General features: G+C 42.8%; 1 protein-coding gene across 9 annotated transcripts in view; it reads right to left on the bottom strand.

The window, feature by feature from the left end:
* Nucleotides 1–21,227, bottom strand: part of AGAP1 (ArfGAP with GTPase domain, ankyrin repeat and PH domain 1) — a gene marked incomplete at its 5' end in the record, with an annotated part of 302,933 nt that overhangs the window by 158,907 nt on the left and 122,799 nt on the right. For all 9 annotated transcript variants that reach the window (XM_083865718.1, XM_083865713.1, XM_083865719.1 and 6 more), the window contains 2 exons: nt 238–393; nt 6,807–6,934. In XM_083865718.1, coding sequence (XP_083721844.1) covers nt 238–393; nt 6,807–6,934 — 284 coding nt within the window. The remainder of the gene's footprint in view (nt 1–237; nt 394–6,806; nt 6,935–21,227) is intronic.

The raw sequence follows: 21,227 nt of genomic DNA, 5'->3' as shown, positions 1-21,227 counted from the left end.
GCTCTAAGGTCCCCCTGGAGCCTTCTCTTCTCCAGGCTGAACAACCTCAAGTCTCAGCCTGTCTTCCTAGAAAAAGTGCTCCTCTGTAGGTCTCAAACAGAACCACCCAAGGATCACTCCAAGCTGTTTTTGTCTGAAGCCTCCAGATCCATCTCAGCCCTCCTGTGTCCCAGGGCAGCCCAGCTCAGGGGCTGCAGCTGAGCTGTGTTCACAGCAGCCCTCCCCTGGCTCACTCACCGTGAAGAGGTTGGACCGGCGCTTGGACTGTTTACGGACAGGAGTTGGTGTGTTGGCAGTGGGAGGAACATCAATCCGCAGCTCCTTCTGGCTGGTGCTTGGAGTTGATGGGACAGAGGAGGAATAATCACTTAAACTCCCTCCTCCATTACTGGTCTGCAAGGATTAAAGGGAGTTTTAAACAGTGGTACACTGCTTTCAAGAAATGACAATCCACAGCTGTATCTTATTGACTCCTGATTTACTCCAAATTTATGCAGAAGTGCAGCCAGGGCTCAGCGGCTCAGCAGGGCTGCCCTACTGCTACTTTTCCACACATTTCTATTCCAAGCCTTTAAACATCTCCCCTGCCATTATTTTTTGAACACTTAGATAAACTCTGTTTATACAGCAGGCAGATTTTCATTCTACACAGTATAACCTTAACTGGGTATCAACAGTTTCATTTGTTTTCTAGTGTGCAAATAAACAAAACATTGGGGAAAACCTTCCAAATCTGAATTTCTACTAAACTAAATTCTAAGAGAAAATACCCAGTGCCATGGAGCTGCATAGCTGGAGTTAAACCTAGTCTGGAGACACCAGATCACTAAGAGCTGATCAAGAAAATGAAAATAATTCAGGGTTGTAAAATGGCTTCCAAAGGGGCTGGATAAATCCCAACATGTTCCAAGCATCACAGAATCTCCTGAGCTGCAAGGGACCCACAAGGATAATCGAATCCAGCTCCTGGCCCTGCACAGAATTTGCTGAAGCCATTGGTGCAAAGACACAAAATTTACAACTAAGATATTCCAATTTATTCAAAGCAGCCAAAACTGCAATGTTACGTTCTAGTCCTGAAACAAAGAAAGCATTGAGCCTATAAAACAATAAATGAATAGAGGTAACAAATTCCTAAAAGCAGGAAGGTGAGGAAACCAGACAGAACAGAAAAGACCAAAAGGTGATTAAGAAAAAAAGTCTTATTTTTAATTTAAAAGGACTCATTGCACATGACATAAATGAATACTAAAAACACCATTGAAGGAGGAGATGCTGCTCTGTATGCTGATCGGGGACTAGGGCAGGATAACAGGGAAAATTCTGCCTGCTGGGGATGGAAAACTCAGCAGAGGAACAGCAGTGGATGAAGGGACTGGGCAACAACTCACACATATCGTTTGGGGGGGGGAAAGAAACATCTGGGATGCACAGAGAAGGGGGAAAGTCCATCTTTAAAGCAGTCAAGTTTCCTAGAGGAAGTGAGGAAAGGTGGTAAAAGGGTATATTTCCAGAATTCCTGAGAAGAAAGATTCCTGATGGGTTTTCCCCCATGCTCCCTGGGGATTGGGATCTCAAGCTGCAGCCAGTCAGGATGAAGAAGTAGGAGACAATCCCTTACACCCAGCTGCAATCTCTCCAAGTTCTCTTCTGATGCTTGCAGCTTTTCCCAAGCAGGGAGCAGAGGTGAAGGCACTGAAAGCACAGTGGGGCTGGAAATAGATTTCCTACAACATTCTCAAATGCCAGAGGAAGTGGCAGCAGAACTGGGAGATGTGTGCAGAGCAAAGGAGATGAAATAATGTAATTGAAATGATCATTTTTAGTGTCCTAATGGAGAATGGTAACACTGGACAGATAAGCAGGACAACCTGGGAAGAAGTGGCTTCAATTACCTCACATTTGCTCTTCCTGTCTCTGTAGCAGCTTGTTCCCAAACCACTGAATGTATTGGAGATGAGAAGGGCGGCAAGGAAACCTTTTTTTTTTTTTTTTTTTTCCCTAAAATTAACAGATGTACACCCTAAGGGCCTACTTCCCAGATGGAGAACATGAAAGATTCCCTAAAATTTTACCTTTAAAATCTTTCATAATTTCATAGCATCATTTTACACTTTTTGCAGCTGCCTCCTGGATTTCTAAGTGATTTATTCTCTGGGAGTGAGTAACTCCTAAAGGAAAACACAAACCTGTTGCATATTCCATTCCCCAAAGACACACAGAGGATGTCTATAAAAGAAGTCCTGCAGGCAATGTTTCTCTTCTCACACATCAAGTCCAGTGGATTTCCAACTTTGTAAATAAAAATCTGAGGTAATTTCAGAATAAGACCCTGGCTGGAACAATGAGAAACACAAGCAGAGAAACACTTGGAAACCATAGAATGGTTTGTGTTGGAAGGATCATCAAGGATCATCTAATTTCAATTCCTTGCCATGGGCAGGGACACCTGCCACTGTCCCAGGCTGCTCCAAGCCCCCATGTCCAGCCTGGCCTTGGACACTTCCAGGGATCCAGGGGCAGCCACATCTTCTCTGAGAAACCTGTGCCAGGGCCTCTCCACCCTCACAGGGAGGTATCTGAAATGCTTGTTCTAGATAAATATTAGATTACTTAGAAACAACCCTGTAAATACAAAAGGATTGTAATGCATGTGGCATAAAATACATTATCATTCCTGTTTTAGTTTTGACTAATTCTAGAAAATTTCCAGAAAGCTTATCAATAATCAGGTCTTACATGCAATGAAATAATGGCTGACCAAGCTTGACTGTACTTTGCTTTCAGTAGTTTAATTTACATTTTTGGACAATCATGTTGTAGTGACAACTGTCCAGAGGCATTGTGCAAACATAAATAATGCATCACTACAGATCTGCAACAGGTAGCAAAGAGTGAGCTGGTGTGGCAGCCACACCTGAGCTGCGGCTCTGTAGTCCATGTTAAGCTCCACACCCTTCCCACGAATAATGCAAATCTCCTTGGAGAATGATACTGCTGACCAGGAAACAACTCCTGGCACCGCAGCCCACATGGATGGACCTTGAGGGGCTGAAGTGTGTCCAGGGCAGGGAACAGAGCTGGGAAAGGGGCTGGAGTCCCAGGAGAGGCTGAGGGAGCTGGGAAAGGGGCTCAGCCTGGAGAAAAGGAGGCTCAGGGGGGACCTTGTGGCTCTGCACAAGTCCTTGACAGGAGGGGACAGCCAGGGGGGTCAGGCTCTGCCCCCAGGGAACAGGGACAGGAGGAGAGGGAATGGCCTCAAGTTGCACCAAAGGAGAATTAGATTGGATATCAAGGAGAATTTCTTCACCAAAGAGTGTGTAAGGTCCCTCTGTCATAGAGGAATGCATGGAGACCAGGCAGACATGGAAACATGGTGGCATTTTCAATCTCCTCTCACAGCAGAACATAACAGCTGAATTCCAGGAAAGCCAGCTAGGGTGAAAACATATGCAGAGTGCAGATTTCAAGGAATGATAATCATGGTAAAACAATCTTTCCATCTTTACCTTCAAAACTGCAGTTTACAAGTAAGCTCACAGTGCTGGGGATTCCTGGCTGGAATCTGCACATCAATTTGTCTGGAGCCTTTCAAACAAACAGCAAGGACAGCTGTTGTGTGAAAGGATTTTCCAGCTGTTTTTACAACAGTGCAAGCTCAAAGCCAGGCCCAGCTGCAGGTGACTCCTCAGCAGGTTATCCAGCCCCCACACACAGGCACTGAGGACCAAAGGTGGGGCCCAGCTGAGCAGTCTCATGGCTTTGGCAACAGGACGAACTCCACTTCCAGGGGCTGGGCAGAGGAAACAGCCCTTTGGAACTGTTTTTATTGGCACTACTCTTCTAAGTTAGTATCTTAAAATTGCCTTCCTGATATGTCAGGGATAAAGGACAAGCAGCTCCTCTAGCTGGGGATGAATTTAGGGGAAAAAATGCCTCTGTGGGGTTTTGTGCGGAAAAAGGGAACTCGTTCTTTGAAATTACACTTAGCACAGTATACAAGCATACCATGCCTAGGAAGATTGTCAAGTGATAGGGGAATGGGGGAATGAAAAGTGGGATAGACATGCAGAGCACAGAGATACACAAGTGACTGGTCTGTACCTGTAAAAAGTAAATTAAAGACCTATTCCAAGATGTCCTGTGGCCAATAAGAGGCCTCCAATCCACTGCACAACACTTCTCTCCCTCTAAACAACTCAGTCTACCTCTTCAAGTGTTCCAAAAAGCCAGACAGTGAGCTGTAACTGGAATACCTGAAAGCAGCAGACACAATGTAAGCCACGTCGAACCATCCCTCTTGTTGACAGAGTATACAACAGTTCTGTCCACCATGGTCATGAATGATAATCCTTGGATTTGAGAATAAAATTCTTTCCTCTGTGTTGCCCTGAAAGGCAACAGAGGTACCTGAAGTACCTGCAAGGGTTGTTGGCTCTGGGTATCAAGGTTTTTCAAGGAAAACCTTCCCCTTGACTGACATAAACGTTAAAAACTAAGAAGGAAAATTAAACAGAATCTACTACAAACAAAAGTGGATTTTCTCTTTGGAATAGGAAGCATCTTACTGTGTGGAACAGGCCTCTGGAAATACATAACTGTAGACATTCCTGAGTGCATTTTGTGGAAGGGGATCTTACTGAGGCATTCACCAGCTCAGGCTCCTGGACATGTGGGTAGAGAGACACCAAACACACAGACAAGTCTTTCACTGAATCCCAGAATGGTTTGGATTGGAAGGGACCTTAAGGCTGATCTCCCTCCAACACCCTGCCACGGGCAGGGACACTTTCCACCAGACCAGACTGCTCCAAGCCCTGTCCAACGTGGCAGACTGAAACCACAGAAGCCCTGGATGGTGCTGAGCCTTAGAATTCCCCCCAAGGTATGCTAAGGACTAGCCTGGTTAAGGTGATACTTGATACTTTTTTCTTTCTCTACAGCCTAAGCTTTTGACTGCAGAGTCATCTGGAGAGTTTACAGGAGTTCAATCCCCAGGATGATCCAACCAGAGAGGGAACAGTATCTGACTTTATCTGAAGTGCTGTGTGTAAGCACTGCCTCTGAAGGCCTTTGCTCCTGTGGAGAATGCAAGTGGCAGGGCACTGCACCGATAACGGGTTTGATTCATGGAGGAAATCTTCAGAGAAACATCATTACGCCAAGAGAGATGTTCCAAAGGGCAAGACACCAGCCAGTCTTCCAGCCAAGATCAGAGATGGCAAATCTTGCCCCAAATCATCTTAAACTTGGAATTGCAGTTGCAAAGTTCTTTTAAGTCTGGGATAAGGATTCAGCTTCCTTCCCTTAAACAAGGTCACACTGCCTTTAAGTGTAGCACAAAGGAGATACGACATGAAACAGATTCCTGGCCTCTACTTTTAGGCATGACATCAGTCTCAGAAGAGAGACATCTTTGACTGGTGATGCAATTGCCCCTTTAGGTAATTATGACACCTGGCAAAGGCAGTAAAGAACATTATTTCACTTTTATTACAGCAGAATCTAGGGAGCCTTATCACAAAGGCTCCCTTGCCTCGATTTTCCCAAACAGTTCTTATCACTGGCAAGAAGTTTGCTGCAGGGTGATGGTACTGCTCTAGAATTTGGTGTTTGCTGTTGACCTTCAAACTAGACTTCGGTAGGAAACTGGTGAACCCCCAGATATTTGATGTCCTTCATCAAAAAAAGCTTCATTAACAAGAAATGCCCTCAGAGAGGGCGAGTTCCAAGGGCCTGTGGACATGAACTGGTCAGAGCCAGAGCAGCTGAGGAAACCCAGAAATGGGAGACACCTCTCTAATGTGAGAACCTGTACTTCACCAGAAGGTCCAGGGTTCTTCTGAAGAGCAACATACCTCACCCAGCGCCTGCTTTAGAAAGAGGATGTGAACTCCAGCATTCACTTTGGGCTCATCAGCAAAAACCACAGTAACACTCTGAGGCCGTATCAGGACTCAGCTTGAAGCAGAGTCAACTCACAGCACAGAACTTCTAAGACTAACCTGGCACCTGCATCTTTAGGGTTATAACCCAGTGGGAGAAATTACTCCCTTCCGCCAAAAAGCAGGCACTGTGTGGGATAAAGGTCCATAGTCCAAACAAATCCTTGCGTGGGTGGCTCAAGACTGCAAAATAACCTACGTATTATTGAGTTTAGACTGAAAACCACACCAGAGTGGCTGTGGGTGTCTGACATCGTTCAGTTTATATCCATCCCAAATGGGGACATGCCCAGAGATTATCAGTTGACACTAGGAAACAAAAGACACTGAAGAAGGGCATCGCCAGGGAAACACACGATAGAGTATAACACATGTGGGTAAAAGTTGTGCAAGTCAGAAAATTTTGGTATTAGCCATATGTTCCCTCAAAATACCATCAAGTGTAAAATTCCAGCACTCTAACCACTGGGATACACCAGCTCAGCACAGCTGAGTGAGAGGAACCACCAAAAACACAGTAAGGGGATGTTAAACCACAGCACAGCAAATCCTGCAACTGTAATGACTGGCCTACTCAGAGCTGCAGGCTGCTGGGTATCAATGAGAATGATCAAAGCAGGCTTATCAATCCAAGCAGGCTTTAAAACCGAATTATTCTGCTTTACTACTTTGTTTTTTGAACTCAAGCCAATCTGAAAAAAAATAAAATCAAATATCACTTCAAACTACAGATCACTGACAGCATTAAAAAAATTGCAATACCTCTCGAGCAGCAAAGAGAGCACTTGAAATGGCATGAAATACACCAGAGATGAAAAGCAGCTTATCAGTTCCTTTTCCAAGCATTTATTTTGTCTGTACCTGGCTGATATGTACGGCAGAAACCTGGGCAGAACACACGGAGGAGTGGCTCGGAGAGTTGGGCAGAGATTTGCAGGGTCCGATGGAGAGCTGCTGTTTCTTCTTGGTGGAAACGATCTTCTGGGCAACTGAAGGGAGACAAAACATCCAGGCAGGTAAGACAGGGCACAGGTGGAAAGCTGGGCAGGGCAGGAGAGCACACAGTGAACAACACACAAACAGCAGGGTTCCACCACCAAAGCCTGCTCCAAAAATTGAGTGTATCATAGGGAAGGTGAAGGGTGCTGGTTTTCCATGACGCTCCATGGAGACTCTAGCTGAGTTCTCCACCAGGAGGATGTGACTCCAGAAGTCTCATTCCACCAGGTGAACACCAGAGGACTTGGGGGAAAAAATGACAAAAAACCCCAAAACCAGGAATTCTGTACCAAGTCCCCTCTGTGTGTACAACACCACATCCACAAAGCTCATAGTAGCAAACATTTTCCCTTCTTTGAGATATTCTCCTGGCAGAAAGAAGATACCTGGTCTCTGCTGCCAAGGAATAAGATGGATTTCCCTTTTTTATATGCCATTGCACCAGGAGACCAAACCAAAGATAACTGGACTACAGAACTGATAAAGGGTCCCTGACATCAAATAAATACCTGGGTTGGTGGTACCACACATCCCAGTGAAATTCTTTATGGAAAGAAAGAAATCCTTATATCAAGATTTCCAATTTTAGTTTTTATTCCTCAGCAGCAGCAGCACAGCTAGAAAAAATGCCTAATTTGTTTTGCAATTTATTAAGACCTCTTCTTCAGCATGGAAGGAAAAGCAACATTTATCAAATGGATACAGGGATCAGAGCCATTAACATCTCTATACAAGGCTTGGCAGACCCATAATAAAAAAGATCAAACAGAACTGATGTGAAATGCAGCAACTTCCAAACCTCTCCTACAAATTTTTAATATAATCAAGTCAAACTACTTCAGAAATTCATCCCACCACACACTGGAACTTGAGTTCATGCTGCTAATGCAGCTAAAGCCTTTGGAAAGAACTATTTTTATGTGATAAATACATAAAAATAAAATTTCTTGCTGCCTTTGAGTCACAAATTGAAAACTAATCAAAATTTCAGTCTTTGGAAACAGGTATTTGTGTAGCGGCTAATGCCAAGAACTAAATTTAGCTTCCTTGCATGCAATTTTCTTCATGAAGGGAAGCACTTCATGAAACTTGTGCCAAGGAGTCTGCAGTCACTTGCAACACCTCCACCAATACCAGTGACATTTACTGGCGTCTCCTTAAAAATGAAAAGTACCCCAGAAACTCATTGGAACTAAGCCAACAGACCCCAGTCTGTCTTGTTCAGAAAATACAAAAAAATAATTATGTAAATGCCAAGATTATTTTCCCTCACTACGTTATAGCACAGGCAGGGGCAGTGTAAGCATAGTTTCTTCTCAAATGAATGCAATTTTAATAACAAATTGGTCTGTGGCTTATGTTTTTCATGTAAATGAATGATGACATAACCATGATTTAGTGAAAATACATTGTATAAAGAATGGCTCATATATATGAAGAAGCAGCTTCATTAGTTACATCCCACCTCCAATAGGCCTCTTATCATCCTGAAAGGATGATATCAATTAGTTTATCTTCCCCTAGCATATTGATCATAACCTTCATCAGCTAATCATGTTTAAATTAAAGGGGAATATCGTAGCACTCTGTCATTTCAGACCCATTGGGTTATTGATCTGGAGCATGGGAAGCCATATATTAATATATTTTAAAACACATTAGCTGGTGAAGAGAGCAACCCAAAGGTCAGATTTTAACATATGCACATGGATTTGTCTTCATTGTATGTGGTAAAGACCTAAATGAAGACCAAAACCGAACAAAAACCACACATGAATGAAAACTACCTTGTCTACAAAAGCTCCTGCTCTCACATGGGAGAGGATAATTGGCCAAGGACAATATTTACCTCTTCCCTTAAGTGTGAGCACAGGGGTGTTGGTAGCATCACACTGACACACAGAGCTCAGCCTGGGCAAGGAAGGAGAAGAAGCCCAAGACAGTCTGAACTCAGTGCCCCAAACAACACAACCTGAACATGAGCAAAGCAACAGATTGCTCCAGGCTCCATCCATTCTGGCCTTGGACACTTCCAGGGATCCAGGGGCAGCCACAGCTGCTCTGGGCACCCTGTGCCAGGGCCTCCCCATCCTCACAGGGAACAATTCCCAATATCCCATCCACCCTGCCCTCTGGCAGTGGGAAGCCATTGCCTGTGTCCTGTCCCTCCATCCCTTCTCCCCAGTCCCTCTCCAGCTCTCCTGGAGCTCCTTTAGGCCCTGGAAGGGGCTCTGAGCTCTCCCTGGAGCTTCTCCTCTCCAGGTGAGCAGCCCCAGCTCTCCCAGCCTGGCTCCAGCCCTTGGAGCATCTCCATGGCCTCCTCTGGACTCACTCCAGCAACTCCACATCGTTATCCTGGGGGCCCCAAACTGGACACAGGTGGGGTCAAAATAGACCATTCTTCACTTCACATTATTTATCTCCTCGCTCCATGAACAACGATGTACTATAAAGTGAATAAAATATTCAAGAAAGCAGAAATATTTTTGTCCCAAGTCTTCAGGTTCTGTCTCATTCCAAAGCTGCTTCTGATCACAATATTTGAATTTAACACTCTCTAAAAAATATTTCTAAAACAGATGAATACCAACTTAATCTATGGCAGATATCAAAAATAATCCATGGAGTGAGAAGAATTTCAACTATTTTTAAAAATCAGTTGAATTGTCTGTACTGTATTTACTCAAGCTATCAATTTGGGACAGATTTTATTGCAATGTAGTATGAAAAGCTAAACAAAATTTATGTCCAAAGTGAAAAACTCTTCCGCAAATAAACAGGGATATGCCATGGATACTTAGAGTTGTAAACAAAGAGAATTGATATTTAGCAAATATTTGATTGGGGGAGGGGTTGCTTATTTTTTATACATTTAAATTTAATTCCACGAGCCAGAATGACTGGGAGTTGCATTCTGCTTGAAGGCATTGATAATTAAAAGCATGTGAAATTCCTGCTCCGAGTTGGGAGGGAAAGCTCTTGGCCTGAATGCCTCTTCTTCCATGCCTGACCTAGCGCACCACAACAAAATTAACCTTCCAACCCCCTGCCACTTTCATCTCCAACGCTGCGTTTTGTTAGTCAAAACCCACTCATTCCTCGGCTCCTCCTGCTCCCTCCCTGCCCACATGGTTTTCAGGGAGCCCTGAGCAGAAGAGCTTGGGGCTGCACATCGATGTTGGTGTTTGCACACTCCAGCTCAGCAGATCTCTGTGTGAAAGTGAGCACACACTCATCTCCCCAGCAAAGCCCTCCCGTTCTGCTCTCAGGGCTGACGAGCAGGGGACTAATTCCCTTGTGGGAGGACCAGGCTGTGCCTCCATAAGGAAGTGACTCCTCTCTTGGTGCTCTGTTTGGGAGCTCACCCCCATTAGCAACACTGGGGCCAGAGGAGCTGCACTGACACACTTGTCTTGCCCTGTTCAAAGCATTGTTCACACACCAGCTCCTCTTCCACCTCATTAGTGCAACTACATCCAAGGACAAGGACGGGAAAAGCAGAGACCTGAGGGGAAAATACTCCCCAGGAGAAGTTCAAGGCACAAGGTGAGAGCCTGATCCAGCTCCACATCTCAGAAAACTGAGAAAACTCAGCAGCACCCAAGGGATGAGTTGAGGGAAACCTCATCTAGGCTGATCTCTGCCTGCTCCTAAAATAGATCCTGGAAAACACCCAAAGGTACCAACAGTCTGATCACTTTTTATTCCCAAAGGCAGGGAATACAGTTATTCCTCTGCTCTTTGCTTCAGCCAAGGAAAGCTTGGAATATTTAATGGAAAGACTCCAGGCATACGAGATCCGTAACATCTGGTGCCATTTCTCTTCTCAGTGATCACAGTACAGGGGTGCTGCATATTTCAGGAGATCCAAACACTCTTCTCCAATTACCACTAATTTAAATCAAAACTGGTTTCTCATAAAAACCTGTGTAATGCCATTCATCTCCTCTGCATGTCCAAGAATGAGTAAACAACAAGTTCAGTTAAAACCTGTCATTTGTGCAAAAGATGGGAATGAAGGAAATTTTCCTTCTCTGATGGACAGACAGAAAATGGTTTTCGGTTGAGGCTGGAATACTGATGGCTGAGAGAAAAACATCAGCAGGGATAAACACTTGTTTAAACAAACACCTGTTTTGACTACTTGGGGGGAAAAGAACAATGCAAAATTGGGAGTTTTGTGTGAGCAAGTATTTGCTTTTACCTTAAGAAACACAAGTGGAAGAAGTTAAGATATATAGCAGCTTACATTTTTACAGCAGCTGCCTTTTAGTTTAATATTCCATGTTTACAGGATAAGTAAGGGTTCAATAAAAGTAAATTTATTCCACAATTACATATTGCAGAAGAGGCAGTAATAACTACCAGAGCAAGCCCTAACCACAAACACTTCCAAATGGGAAACATTAATGTAAGTAGCCACTATTAAGGCCATTGTGCCTGTTATTTTAAATTCAATCAATTTTGTAGGCTAAACAACCTTTATATTTCTCTGTTTAAAAGGAGAGCTTGACATCCCACTTGTCAGGTATAATAGAGAAACGAGTGCTGGACAGTTCTAATGTTGGAGTTTGGAAATGGCAATTTATCCAGCTAATTCCTGGCCACGTGCAGTCTGAAGTTACTTTGCCCTGAAGAAGCAGTGCCACTGTAAAGTCACACCAGGGGAGAGGAGCTCCTGCCCCGCACTGAACACAAACCCCCTCCATGCTCTGACAGCCTGTCGTCAGGAAGTTCCTGGGAGAAACCTCCATGACCAGAAAAGATAAGTCAAATTGATGAAAAATATGTAAATCTGAAGTGCAAGGCACCAAAAGCACTAGGAAGTTTTACAGGGCAAAGTGCTTGGTTAACAAATCTCTGCTTCTTAAACCTTGTCTCACAAGATGTGAAAACACAGCTGTAAATCAGGCTTGGTATTAGATATCTTTAATCAATTCCAACACATCTTTTTTTTCCCCTCCACAGGTAACTCTAATTAACACTGCACATCATTTATTCCCAACTTCCATGCAAATCACTGCCTGCCAAGACTAGGTAAGCAAATATGCCAATAAATCCACTTGAAACAATCTGGCATCTGAAGCAATTTAAAAAATAAACCTGGGTTTTCTCCACTGCTCGTCCTGTGCTGCAAGTAGAAGCACACGACTCAAAAGATTTCAGGGGAACATTGTGCCAGATGCACAATGGTAAACTCTTCTGCACATGGATTTACCTCCCCAGTATCTCATGGAGCTCTGCTGACCTTTCCATGAGGGCAGACTTGACTCATAAATCCTGTTATATTCCACATGGAGTTATGATTTTAAATTCACAAAGTTAAAAAAAATGTTGAACCAAGAAAAAAAAGTCAAACTGGAAAGATTCAAAGACAATGTTGTCAAATGGATGTGTATTGTAAAATGTCCATAAAGGAAGCAACTGAGTTGTTAATTACCCTTTAGGAATAACATTCTTAAGGATAACATCATTGTATGTATTTAATTCTATGTCAAAACATAGAATCACTTTTTAATCATAGCAAAACATATATTTAAGTAACAGAAAATTATATGATGCTTCAGGATTTTACCACCTTAGTGGGTAATTTCCTACTCCCATTTTGGGGCACACACTGCCAAATGACTACTTTCATAGAGAACATTTCTGCTTTCTGAAGATTCATGCTCACCCAGTGAGCTCACTAACAAGAGCACAGAAAAGGACACAAAGTGATAGAAAGCTGCTGGTTATGTTGGTGCATCTCAGATCCAACCAACCCCCTAGAAGAATAAAGAAATAAACTAAAGAAATAAACTAATCACATTTATTAAATCAAATTCAACTTAATTTGTGCCTTATCCAGGTGGTTCTATTAACTCACCTTAAAGAAAAAGCTCACCAAAAAACCAGAATAATCAATGATTTTCTTTTCTCAGCTGCCAAAATGACACAAAATTGTTACCTAACAACTCAAAGTCTGAAATCAGAGGTGCAACCACACCATGAGATCACACAGCTACATCCAGACAGGGCACAGCTGGTTCCAAAACAAGGGCAGTTATTGCTGGGATTCAAGTGTTTGAACCTTTGATCTAAGAAAAAAATTATAGTCACCTAATACTTCAAACAAATATAGTTTTCACATTAAATGTTCACAGATATTATTCCTCAAGATATAAGCATTCTCCTCAGAAAAGAGCAATCAGGTTTACTACAGCAACACCAAAAAAAGGTGCATTAAACACATCACTGCTTCTAAAGCACAACTTATCTAGGCTGTTCATCAAACTCAAGCTAGAGAATATTCTGTTACTTTAAAGAAAAACCTCCCTCAAAACAAACCACCAAGGACCAAAATAAGGTTAAATAAACCACCTCAGCCCATGAGCTACATGCCCACTGAGCCATCAAAATCCACCTCTCAGGTACACAGAGGTCTGTTAAAAGAGAATTAAGCTCTGTGTTACCATCATTGCCTCAGTGCAGGTGGAATAAATCCTGTTCCCAAAACACCTTCCAGAAATCCAGCAGCAGATAGGAAGTCATCTCCTCTACCAGTAAAGGCTAAAAATCCTTTGGGTTTGTGGGTTTATGCACATCCAGCTGTCACAAAAGCAGTTCCCTGCCAGAGCAGAAGCATCATAGAGCATTTCACATAAATCTCCCAAAACACATAAGCCCCCCCTTTGCACTTTAATCATTTGCTAACAGTTACAATAAGATTGTATTAAAAATTTAAACTGCCCTACTTAATGCAATTTACCTTCAAAGGTCCATTTCCAGAGAATGAAGCTGAATGATATAAATGTCGAACACTTGATCAGATTTATGGCACCCGAGAATATTTCTCTTGATACAGATCTGACGAGTGAAGGCTAATGGCTTTACTTTTATTACTTTTTAAGCGCTTAATGGGAAAATGTAGACATTTTCACAAGACTAAGCTCCAGCAAGAACGGTGCATTTAGAGGATGACAGCAGAGGAGAAAGCTGTGTGCTCTCCGTGGAAATGACCGGTTAAACAGCGTTATTAAGGCATAGATTAACACCAAGTATTTATCCAGGTGATTTGTCACACAACAGAGGCCTGAGTGCCTCTGCTAAACACGGGAGAGCTGCACAAAGTGCTGATTCTACAGCCAAGTTTCCAGACGGAACTGGGGCCAAAATCCCAAGGAAGGACAACTGAATTCACACTGGGATTGTAAAAGCAGAAACTGAGTGATACTGCCATGGGTGCAGATCAACCAGTGCCTGCAGGCAATTAAGGAACAGCCCTTTCATTCTTGAGGGAACTCCACCTTTTCATCCCTACCATGCTCTCCATAAACACAAAACTACTTCCCAAATGCTACAAAGCAACAGTTTCACTCGTCCAAGAACACTTCTTTTTTCCTTTTTAATTTTTTTTTAAACTGAAAGACAGCTGGGAGTCCTCAGATTTCAATTAATGTCAAGGTACTTGGCCAATCAATCACCAGGTGCTATAAATTCCCCTCTATTTCTCATTAGTTACACTATTGCACAGCTTAAATCTAAACATACCTTTCTCCGAAACTGTAAATTACCAGGCCTAAGACACAAGTGAGTGCATCAGGCATCAGGAGGGGCATAAATGATGGGAGTGAGGCGACTGTACGTGCGCTCAACTCCAGCTGATTTACTCCTCACCAGGGCTTTTTTCACACAAAAGTAGCAGCAGCACAAGTGCCACCAGCAGCACTCCATCTCCTGCAGTTTGCATATCTGACTTGAGACCAGTAATGACCTGCCTTTATTAACAAGTTTTATGCCCCAAATCCAATTTTCTATGTAAAAATTTTTTCTTCAGCATCTGCCAATAAAATTTCTTCATTAAGTGCAGACAGAGCTTGAAGAAAAACAAACTTCTGCTTCAATTTAAAATTGGTTCTGTGCCTCTGAAAGCCACCTTCAGCCTCTTCAATGGTGAGACAGTGCAGAAGTTACCTGACACAGCAGGATCTTCGGGTGAAACTAAAAGGAATCCCCATTCACATATTTATTAACAAAACTATTCAATTTTTAGTCATGTACCAGCTTTATAATAATTTTTGAACTATAAGTGATAAGCCAGCACTCCACTGAGGTTGCTGAGGGAGTGCACTTGTCCCAGATGACAAATACATTCCAAAAAATGTCTTATATCAGAGTTAGAATTCGAATAAACTCTAACTCTGATAGAAGATACTTTTGGAACATATTTGTCATCTGGGACAAATTCAATTTGAAGTTTTGAAAGTTGCAAGAAACTTTCAGTCCAGGGCTATAAGCAGCCAGAAAAAAAGGAGAAAAATCGAAGAAAAACAAACAACAGTAAACTGTGATCAATTATTAGCAGATATTGAAGTCACACATGGAGACTGTCAGGGGACCCATCAGGAATCAGAGGATCATTCAAGCTGGAAAAGCCCTCTAAAGTCACCACATCCAAGCCTTACCCCAGCACTGCCAAGGCCACCACTAACCACATCCCCAACTGCAACATCTAGAAGCACAAGAGTCCTCCAGTTTTCCTAATCCCTCAATAGAACCTGTTGAGCTCCAGTGTTCACATTTAATATTTGGAATAATTTTCATAACTGAGGCAGCCCATGCAGTCCCATCCATCTGCCAACTATTTTCCTTCCTGATTTTAGCTTACTTTCTAACCACAATGCAGCGTGCATTGCTGAAACATATCCACATGGATTCCACACTGGTACCCCTGGAAAGACCAAGATAAAGAAATTACCAAAATACACAAAAGTAGCTCTGTGTCCTCCAGACTCATCTCTTAAATTGCACAATACGACGTTCTGCTGGATTCTGTCTTTTCCACAAAATAGTGACCAGATCCTGCAGCAGGCAGGACCTGACCTTGGCATGTCCAGCTCACACACGACTCCAGTAAGGAAAAGAAAGAGTCCGATGCAGAGAACAACAGCCTCGATGATCAGTACTGGTTAATAACAGAAACTGAAATGAAAGGAGGAGCTTACAGATAAATTTCACTTAGCACTGACATTTGATGGAAGTCATGCAACACGATCAGTGCAGAGGGAAGGGGCAGTAGTCCCAGCTTTGGTGGGCACAAGTTGCCCTGTGCAGCACCACCTCATCAGACCAAACCTCAATTTCAAAATTCATTACACACAACTAAAAATTCTCTACTTTACAGAGAAGAAAGAAGAAAAAAACTCGGCAGCAGCGCTGGAAGTTTGCTGGCGCAGGAATTCTGAGGGAATGCCACCACTGTGCCTTGCTCCACGCACGCACGACCCCCACCATCCAGGGAGGCTTTTAAAGGCTGAATTCATGATGTTAATCCAGGCCAAGCAAACAGCTCAATGGGATTTGCATATGCATACGGATTAGCTGAAAGGCAACATTTGCAATGCATTTCGGAAATGGCTTTTGAGGAACCAGATATGCTAATAATCAACTTTGATGTTGGAAATGTGTTTGTTATACAACAGAGCAGGTTACAAAAGGATTATGCTTATTACACCAGTTTTAAACGTTTGATAGCTCAGACAAAAGTATCTCTTCATTATAAGGGGGCAAGGCGGGATCTTCTCTTTAATAAATGTTCCTAAACACACCCCAAAGAGAATGAAGTTACAGAAAGGGCATTTTCCCTTCCTTTTCTGTCTTCAGACAACACATCTCATGGGTTAGCTCTCAATCTTCCATTCATTAATATAAAGCCAGCAAAGCCATTTTTTTGAGAGCAAATTTAAAGAGAAATCCACAAAGGACAGTTAAAACCAATGGACAAGGGAAGATGTATTGAGCATAACTAAAAAATAAAATAAATCAAGCTTTAGACATTTCATGTTGCCCTCTGTTTGTGAAGACTTGCTGGAGAAGCTGTACAGAACATGGCATAAAGCAGCAGACGAGGTGAATGGGCTTTAACATTTGCCAATAAAAAAATCAGAAGAAAAAGTCAGATTAAATGATCAAACCATAATCATAGAAGTGTAACAAAGAGCATAGCAGTAGTAAGAGAGACAAAGATATGCTGGGCAAGGCAGAGCATCCCCCAAAATGCACCAAACGAGCCAGAGTTTACACAGAATAATTGGAAATAAAGCAGATACGAGGAAGAAAAAGGTTTTGGCTGTAATAAAGCAAATATAAACTGGCACTTTGTGGAGGTCACGCTCTGCTGAAGCCCTTCCTGGCCCTCACCTAACCTTGTGGTCAGCTCCTCCCAGCATCAGTTTGCAGCTGCTAAAGAATACTCACTCTAACAGGTATCACCAAGCAATATTTCACTTTATTTGTTTTTAAACCCTCCCCTCTGGACACAGCCCGTGACTGAGCTGTGCTGTGCCATCAGTTTGCTATTCAGGTCACTTGGCTCAAAAAGAATCCCAAAAACTGTCACTGCTCTTTTCAGCTTCTGCCACCAGCTCCCCCAGGAACTGCAGCATGACAACACTTACTTATGGCTTATTTCTACTCTGTGTTTCCTGGTGACTTTACTGAGAACAGCAGAGATTTGAAAAATAAGGAATTTTTAAACTTCCTCCTTCTTCCAGAATTATTTGCTTCTGTTTCTGTTTTTAAAGGAAAACAATTCCTACTTGCTCGCCAGACGCTGCACAAATGTGTTTATAACACTTCATCCCCTGAGTTCAACACATGTGAGTCTGTCAAACAGACTGATTCTGCCTCTTACTCTCATGCCTACTGTAAAATAAATAAAAAAGGCAATTTACCCCCAAACAACGACCTTGTTTCCTGCCCCAGGATTTCAGTTCGACTTTACATTACAGAATATGAACTTACTGGACTAATACTGAATCGTCACTACTGAAAACCTGAATTATTTTGCATTTTTCTGTGATCTATCAACGTTCTTGCTACCATTTAATGAAGAATTAGTCTGTGTTGAAGTAGGTCTTGCATTTATTGTACTCACAAAAAAATTTAACAGCTGTCACTCGTTGCATAAAATCAGCAGCTCTGCTCTAGGTTTTAAGTAACCTGCCTTACTGCCTACACTTCATATTAAGACTTAAAGGAAGTGCCATAAAATAAATCTCCATAAAATTAAAAGTCACATGAAAAGTTCTGCAAGAGGTTACAGTTTTCTACAAGTCACCTACCGAATGACAAACCAGAGCTAAAATCAAAACCTCTCTGGAACTTTTACTGGCATTACATCACTCGATTGCTCTGTGCTCATTGTAGCCCTTGGATCCCACACCCTGGACTACAGCTTCTCATCCCGTTATTTGACTCCAAGCATGAGAAAATGGATGCAGACAAGTCACTGGAAGAGCTTTTTTCTTTCCTCCACACATTTTTGGATCCAGGTGCAGTGTTGAAAAACTTGATAGAGTAGTACCAGTCTCAAAGTCCCCAAAGCCTACAAAGTTGCTGCAAATTTCACAAAAAAATTGGCAAAAAGGTGAAGTCTGTGCCCACCAAACAGCCTGGCAGCAACACTGGAGAGCACCAAGCATGGGGGGAGCTGCACAGAGACCTCGTAACTCCTCAAGAAAAAAAAATCTTCAACTGTAGTGTGTAAAGAGTGAAATTTGGTAGTCAGACAGGAAATAAAAATCCAAGGATTTGGATCCGTTTTACAGCTCAATCCTACTGATGCCAACTACTCCTCAGGATGAAGGCTCCTTCACACCTGTTTCACCAAGCACTGCTCAGTTCACACAGCTCATTTCAAGTGTACGTTATATAAATTCTGGATATTGTTAAATTTCCTCCTGCTTGTTAACACGGGGCCTTCCTACAGCAACGTGCAGCCTGATTTATGACACCAGAACTCGTCATCTCTGGGAACAGGGCTCAGAGACTGCCTGGAAACCACAACAAACGTCTGTGCAAACAAAAACAGCCATCACCACACACACACACACACACCACACCCCCCCAAAAAAAAGTAATTAAATGCTTGTCTCCAGACTAAACCCTCTCATTTATTAAAGGCCATAGGAGTTACAGGCAGGCAGGCAGGATAAAGTAAGTGTAAAGGCAAAGCATGAGCAAGAGCGAAGCTGAAGTAAGTTCGGGATAAAACACAAACAGAGACACTTCACAAGACGGGGGTGGCCAGATCTGTGTGTTTATATCTTATTTCCCAGCCGAGTGTGGCTGCCGGAGCGCTCGGGGGTCCCGGGCGGGGACACAAAGCCCCGGGGGCCGCGCGGGGCCCTCACGCCGCGCCTCCAGCGCCCCCTGCCGGCCGCGCTCCGCTATTCCCGGAAAACGGAACGTGCATCAGGATCAAAACGGGAATTTTACATTAAAATCAACGTCTTAAAACGTAAACCTGAAACTTCAAATGAACGGGGGCTTAAAATGAACGCGGCTTGGGCGTTTGTTGTTCCAGGCTAAGCCATAATGTCGAGGAAAAGAAATCGACCCCTTCATGTCACTTTCTCATTAAAAAACAACCACCAAACAAACCAGGAAAAATACAAGTTTGTAACCAGCCGAAATATTGATTTCCCAGCGGTTTTGAAGCAAAGGGGCCTGCCAAAGAGTCACAGCAGGCTGACCCAGGCCACGTGTGACCAGCCCAAGCGCTCAGATAACTCATCACCGCAGACGCCACATTCCCGAAGGCCTCAGCTAAAGTGCAAGGAATTCCCGGAGCCAAAGGAACCGCTGCTTCACTGTGCCCTGCACTGGGGTCCCCACCAGCCCAGCCCCCCAAGCAGAGAATCCTTCAGGCCACATCCAGTGCCGGAGTGAATGTCGGATCTTCTCAAAACAGCTGTCGGGATGGGACCCATTTACTTCCCTTTTATTTACTTCCTATGAGGCTGATTAACATTTCCTAATGAAAACGCATCTATAAAAGCTGACTTGATAATGCTGCTGGCAAGCGACAGCCCTTCCCCTCAATCTGGCTGCACCAGGATGGATTTGTCATCTCCCATCCCCTAACAGAGAAATGGTGAAGTTCTCCTTTTAGACACCTTTGTTCAACACCACACAGGAAATACGATTTGGATCTGGAAATAAAATACTTCTGGGTAGATTTTTTACACAGAGCAGACACATTCCTTAATAAAAGACTAGTAAATTTGCAAATAAAGCATCCAAAAATACGGGCAGCAGAACAGCACTAGAGCAAAGTGCAAATTGTGAGGCAGCAGGGGCCTCTACCATCACGTACCTGCAACTCCTGCCTCAATACCCACAGGTTTATTGTTATTTTGGGCAGTTTTAGATCAAAATCTATATGTTACAGCCACTTAGATGAAGTAAAACAACCTCGGGTTGAACTGCTAAGCTACGGAGACAGATTCAACTCTGAACCCAAGTTCGACTCAACCCCTTTTGTTTCACACCCGGTGACAGCAAAATTTTATCCTCTAAATATTTGAACATTTGGTCCTTTGTGGTGTCAGACTTGCATAGCCCACAGTTAAATGGGTCACGGGAAATCCGAACGTAAAGCAGGGCAAGATGTGTAGTTATGAACACACCATGAACAGAAATAAAAGCAATTCTTATGCATTAATGGTACATCAAGCTAATTCAAGTAGGCTAAAACCATTAAAAAGGCATCCTGGGGCAGTACACAGTCATTACAATACTGCACTGACAAGAAGTATTAATATAATCATTTCCAATGTCATTGATAGAATCTGTTCTGATAAGCAGGGGGAAAAAGTCTCTAATTCTTAATTTGGAATATGAAGCAAAATGGATCTTATTAGCATTTATCTAATTTTTAAAATGCAATTCCCTTGTTCAACTATTCAAAATACCAAAAAATAAGAAAGGATTTATTATCCTCCATAACTGGGCACATTACTAAGCTACACCCTTGAAACAGAGAACTTTTTTTTATTTCAGTCTGAAATTCAGGTTTTACCTCCCAACACTACATAAAATTAAACCTCAGTGGGACATGACTGAAGGTTAAAAACCAGCCTCTAACATTGCAGAATGTGAAGGAGGATTTTGGCTTTCCCTTCACTCAGCATTCCTTTTACAAAATATGAACCAATGGACTTGATGATCTTAAGGGTCTTTTCCAACCAAAGTGATTCTGTGATTCCATCTGTTACAACCAATAGTGAGCTTATCAGCTGTAATGAAGCGTTGGAAACAAGGTATTTGGATTTAACTCGAGAATAAAATAGCATTTTCATAGTAAAAATAATCATTCAAGTTAAATTATTTTACCACTCAGCTGTGGAGAAAATGGGAAATGAGTTATCACAGAAGAATCGTAATCGATGACCACTAAGTTCAGTAGCTGTTTGAAGGGGACAAATTAAAAATTTAATTTCTAAAGTGTGTGCAATGAAG

Source organism: Zosterops lateralis (genome assembly GCF_965231275.1).
Source record: "Zosterops lateralis genome assembly, chromosome: 7".
NCBI classification, from domain to species: domain Eukaryota; kingdom Metazoa; phylum Chordata; class Aves; order Passeriformes; family Zosteropidae; genus Zosterops; species Zosterops lateralis.
Note: the sequence above shows the minus strand (reverse complement) of the source record. Positions and strands in the feature narration are given on the sequence as shown.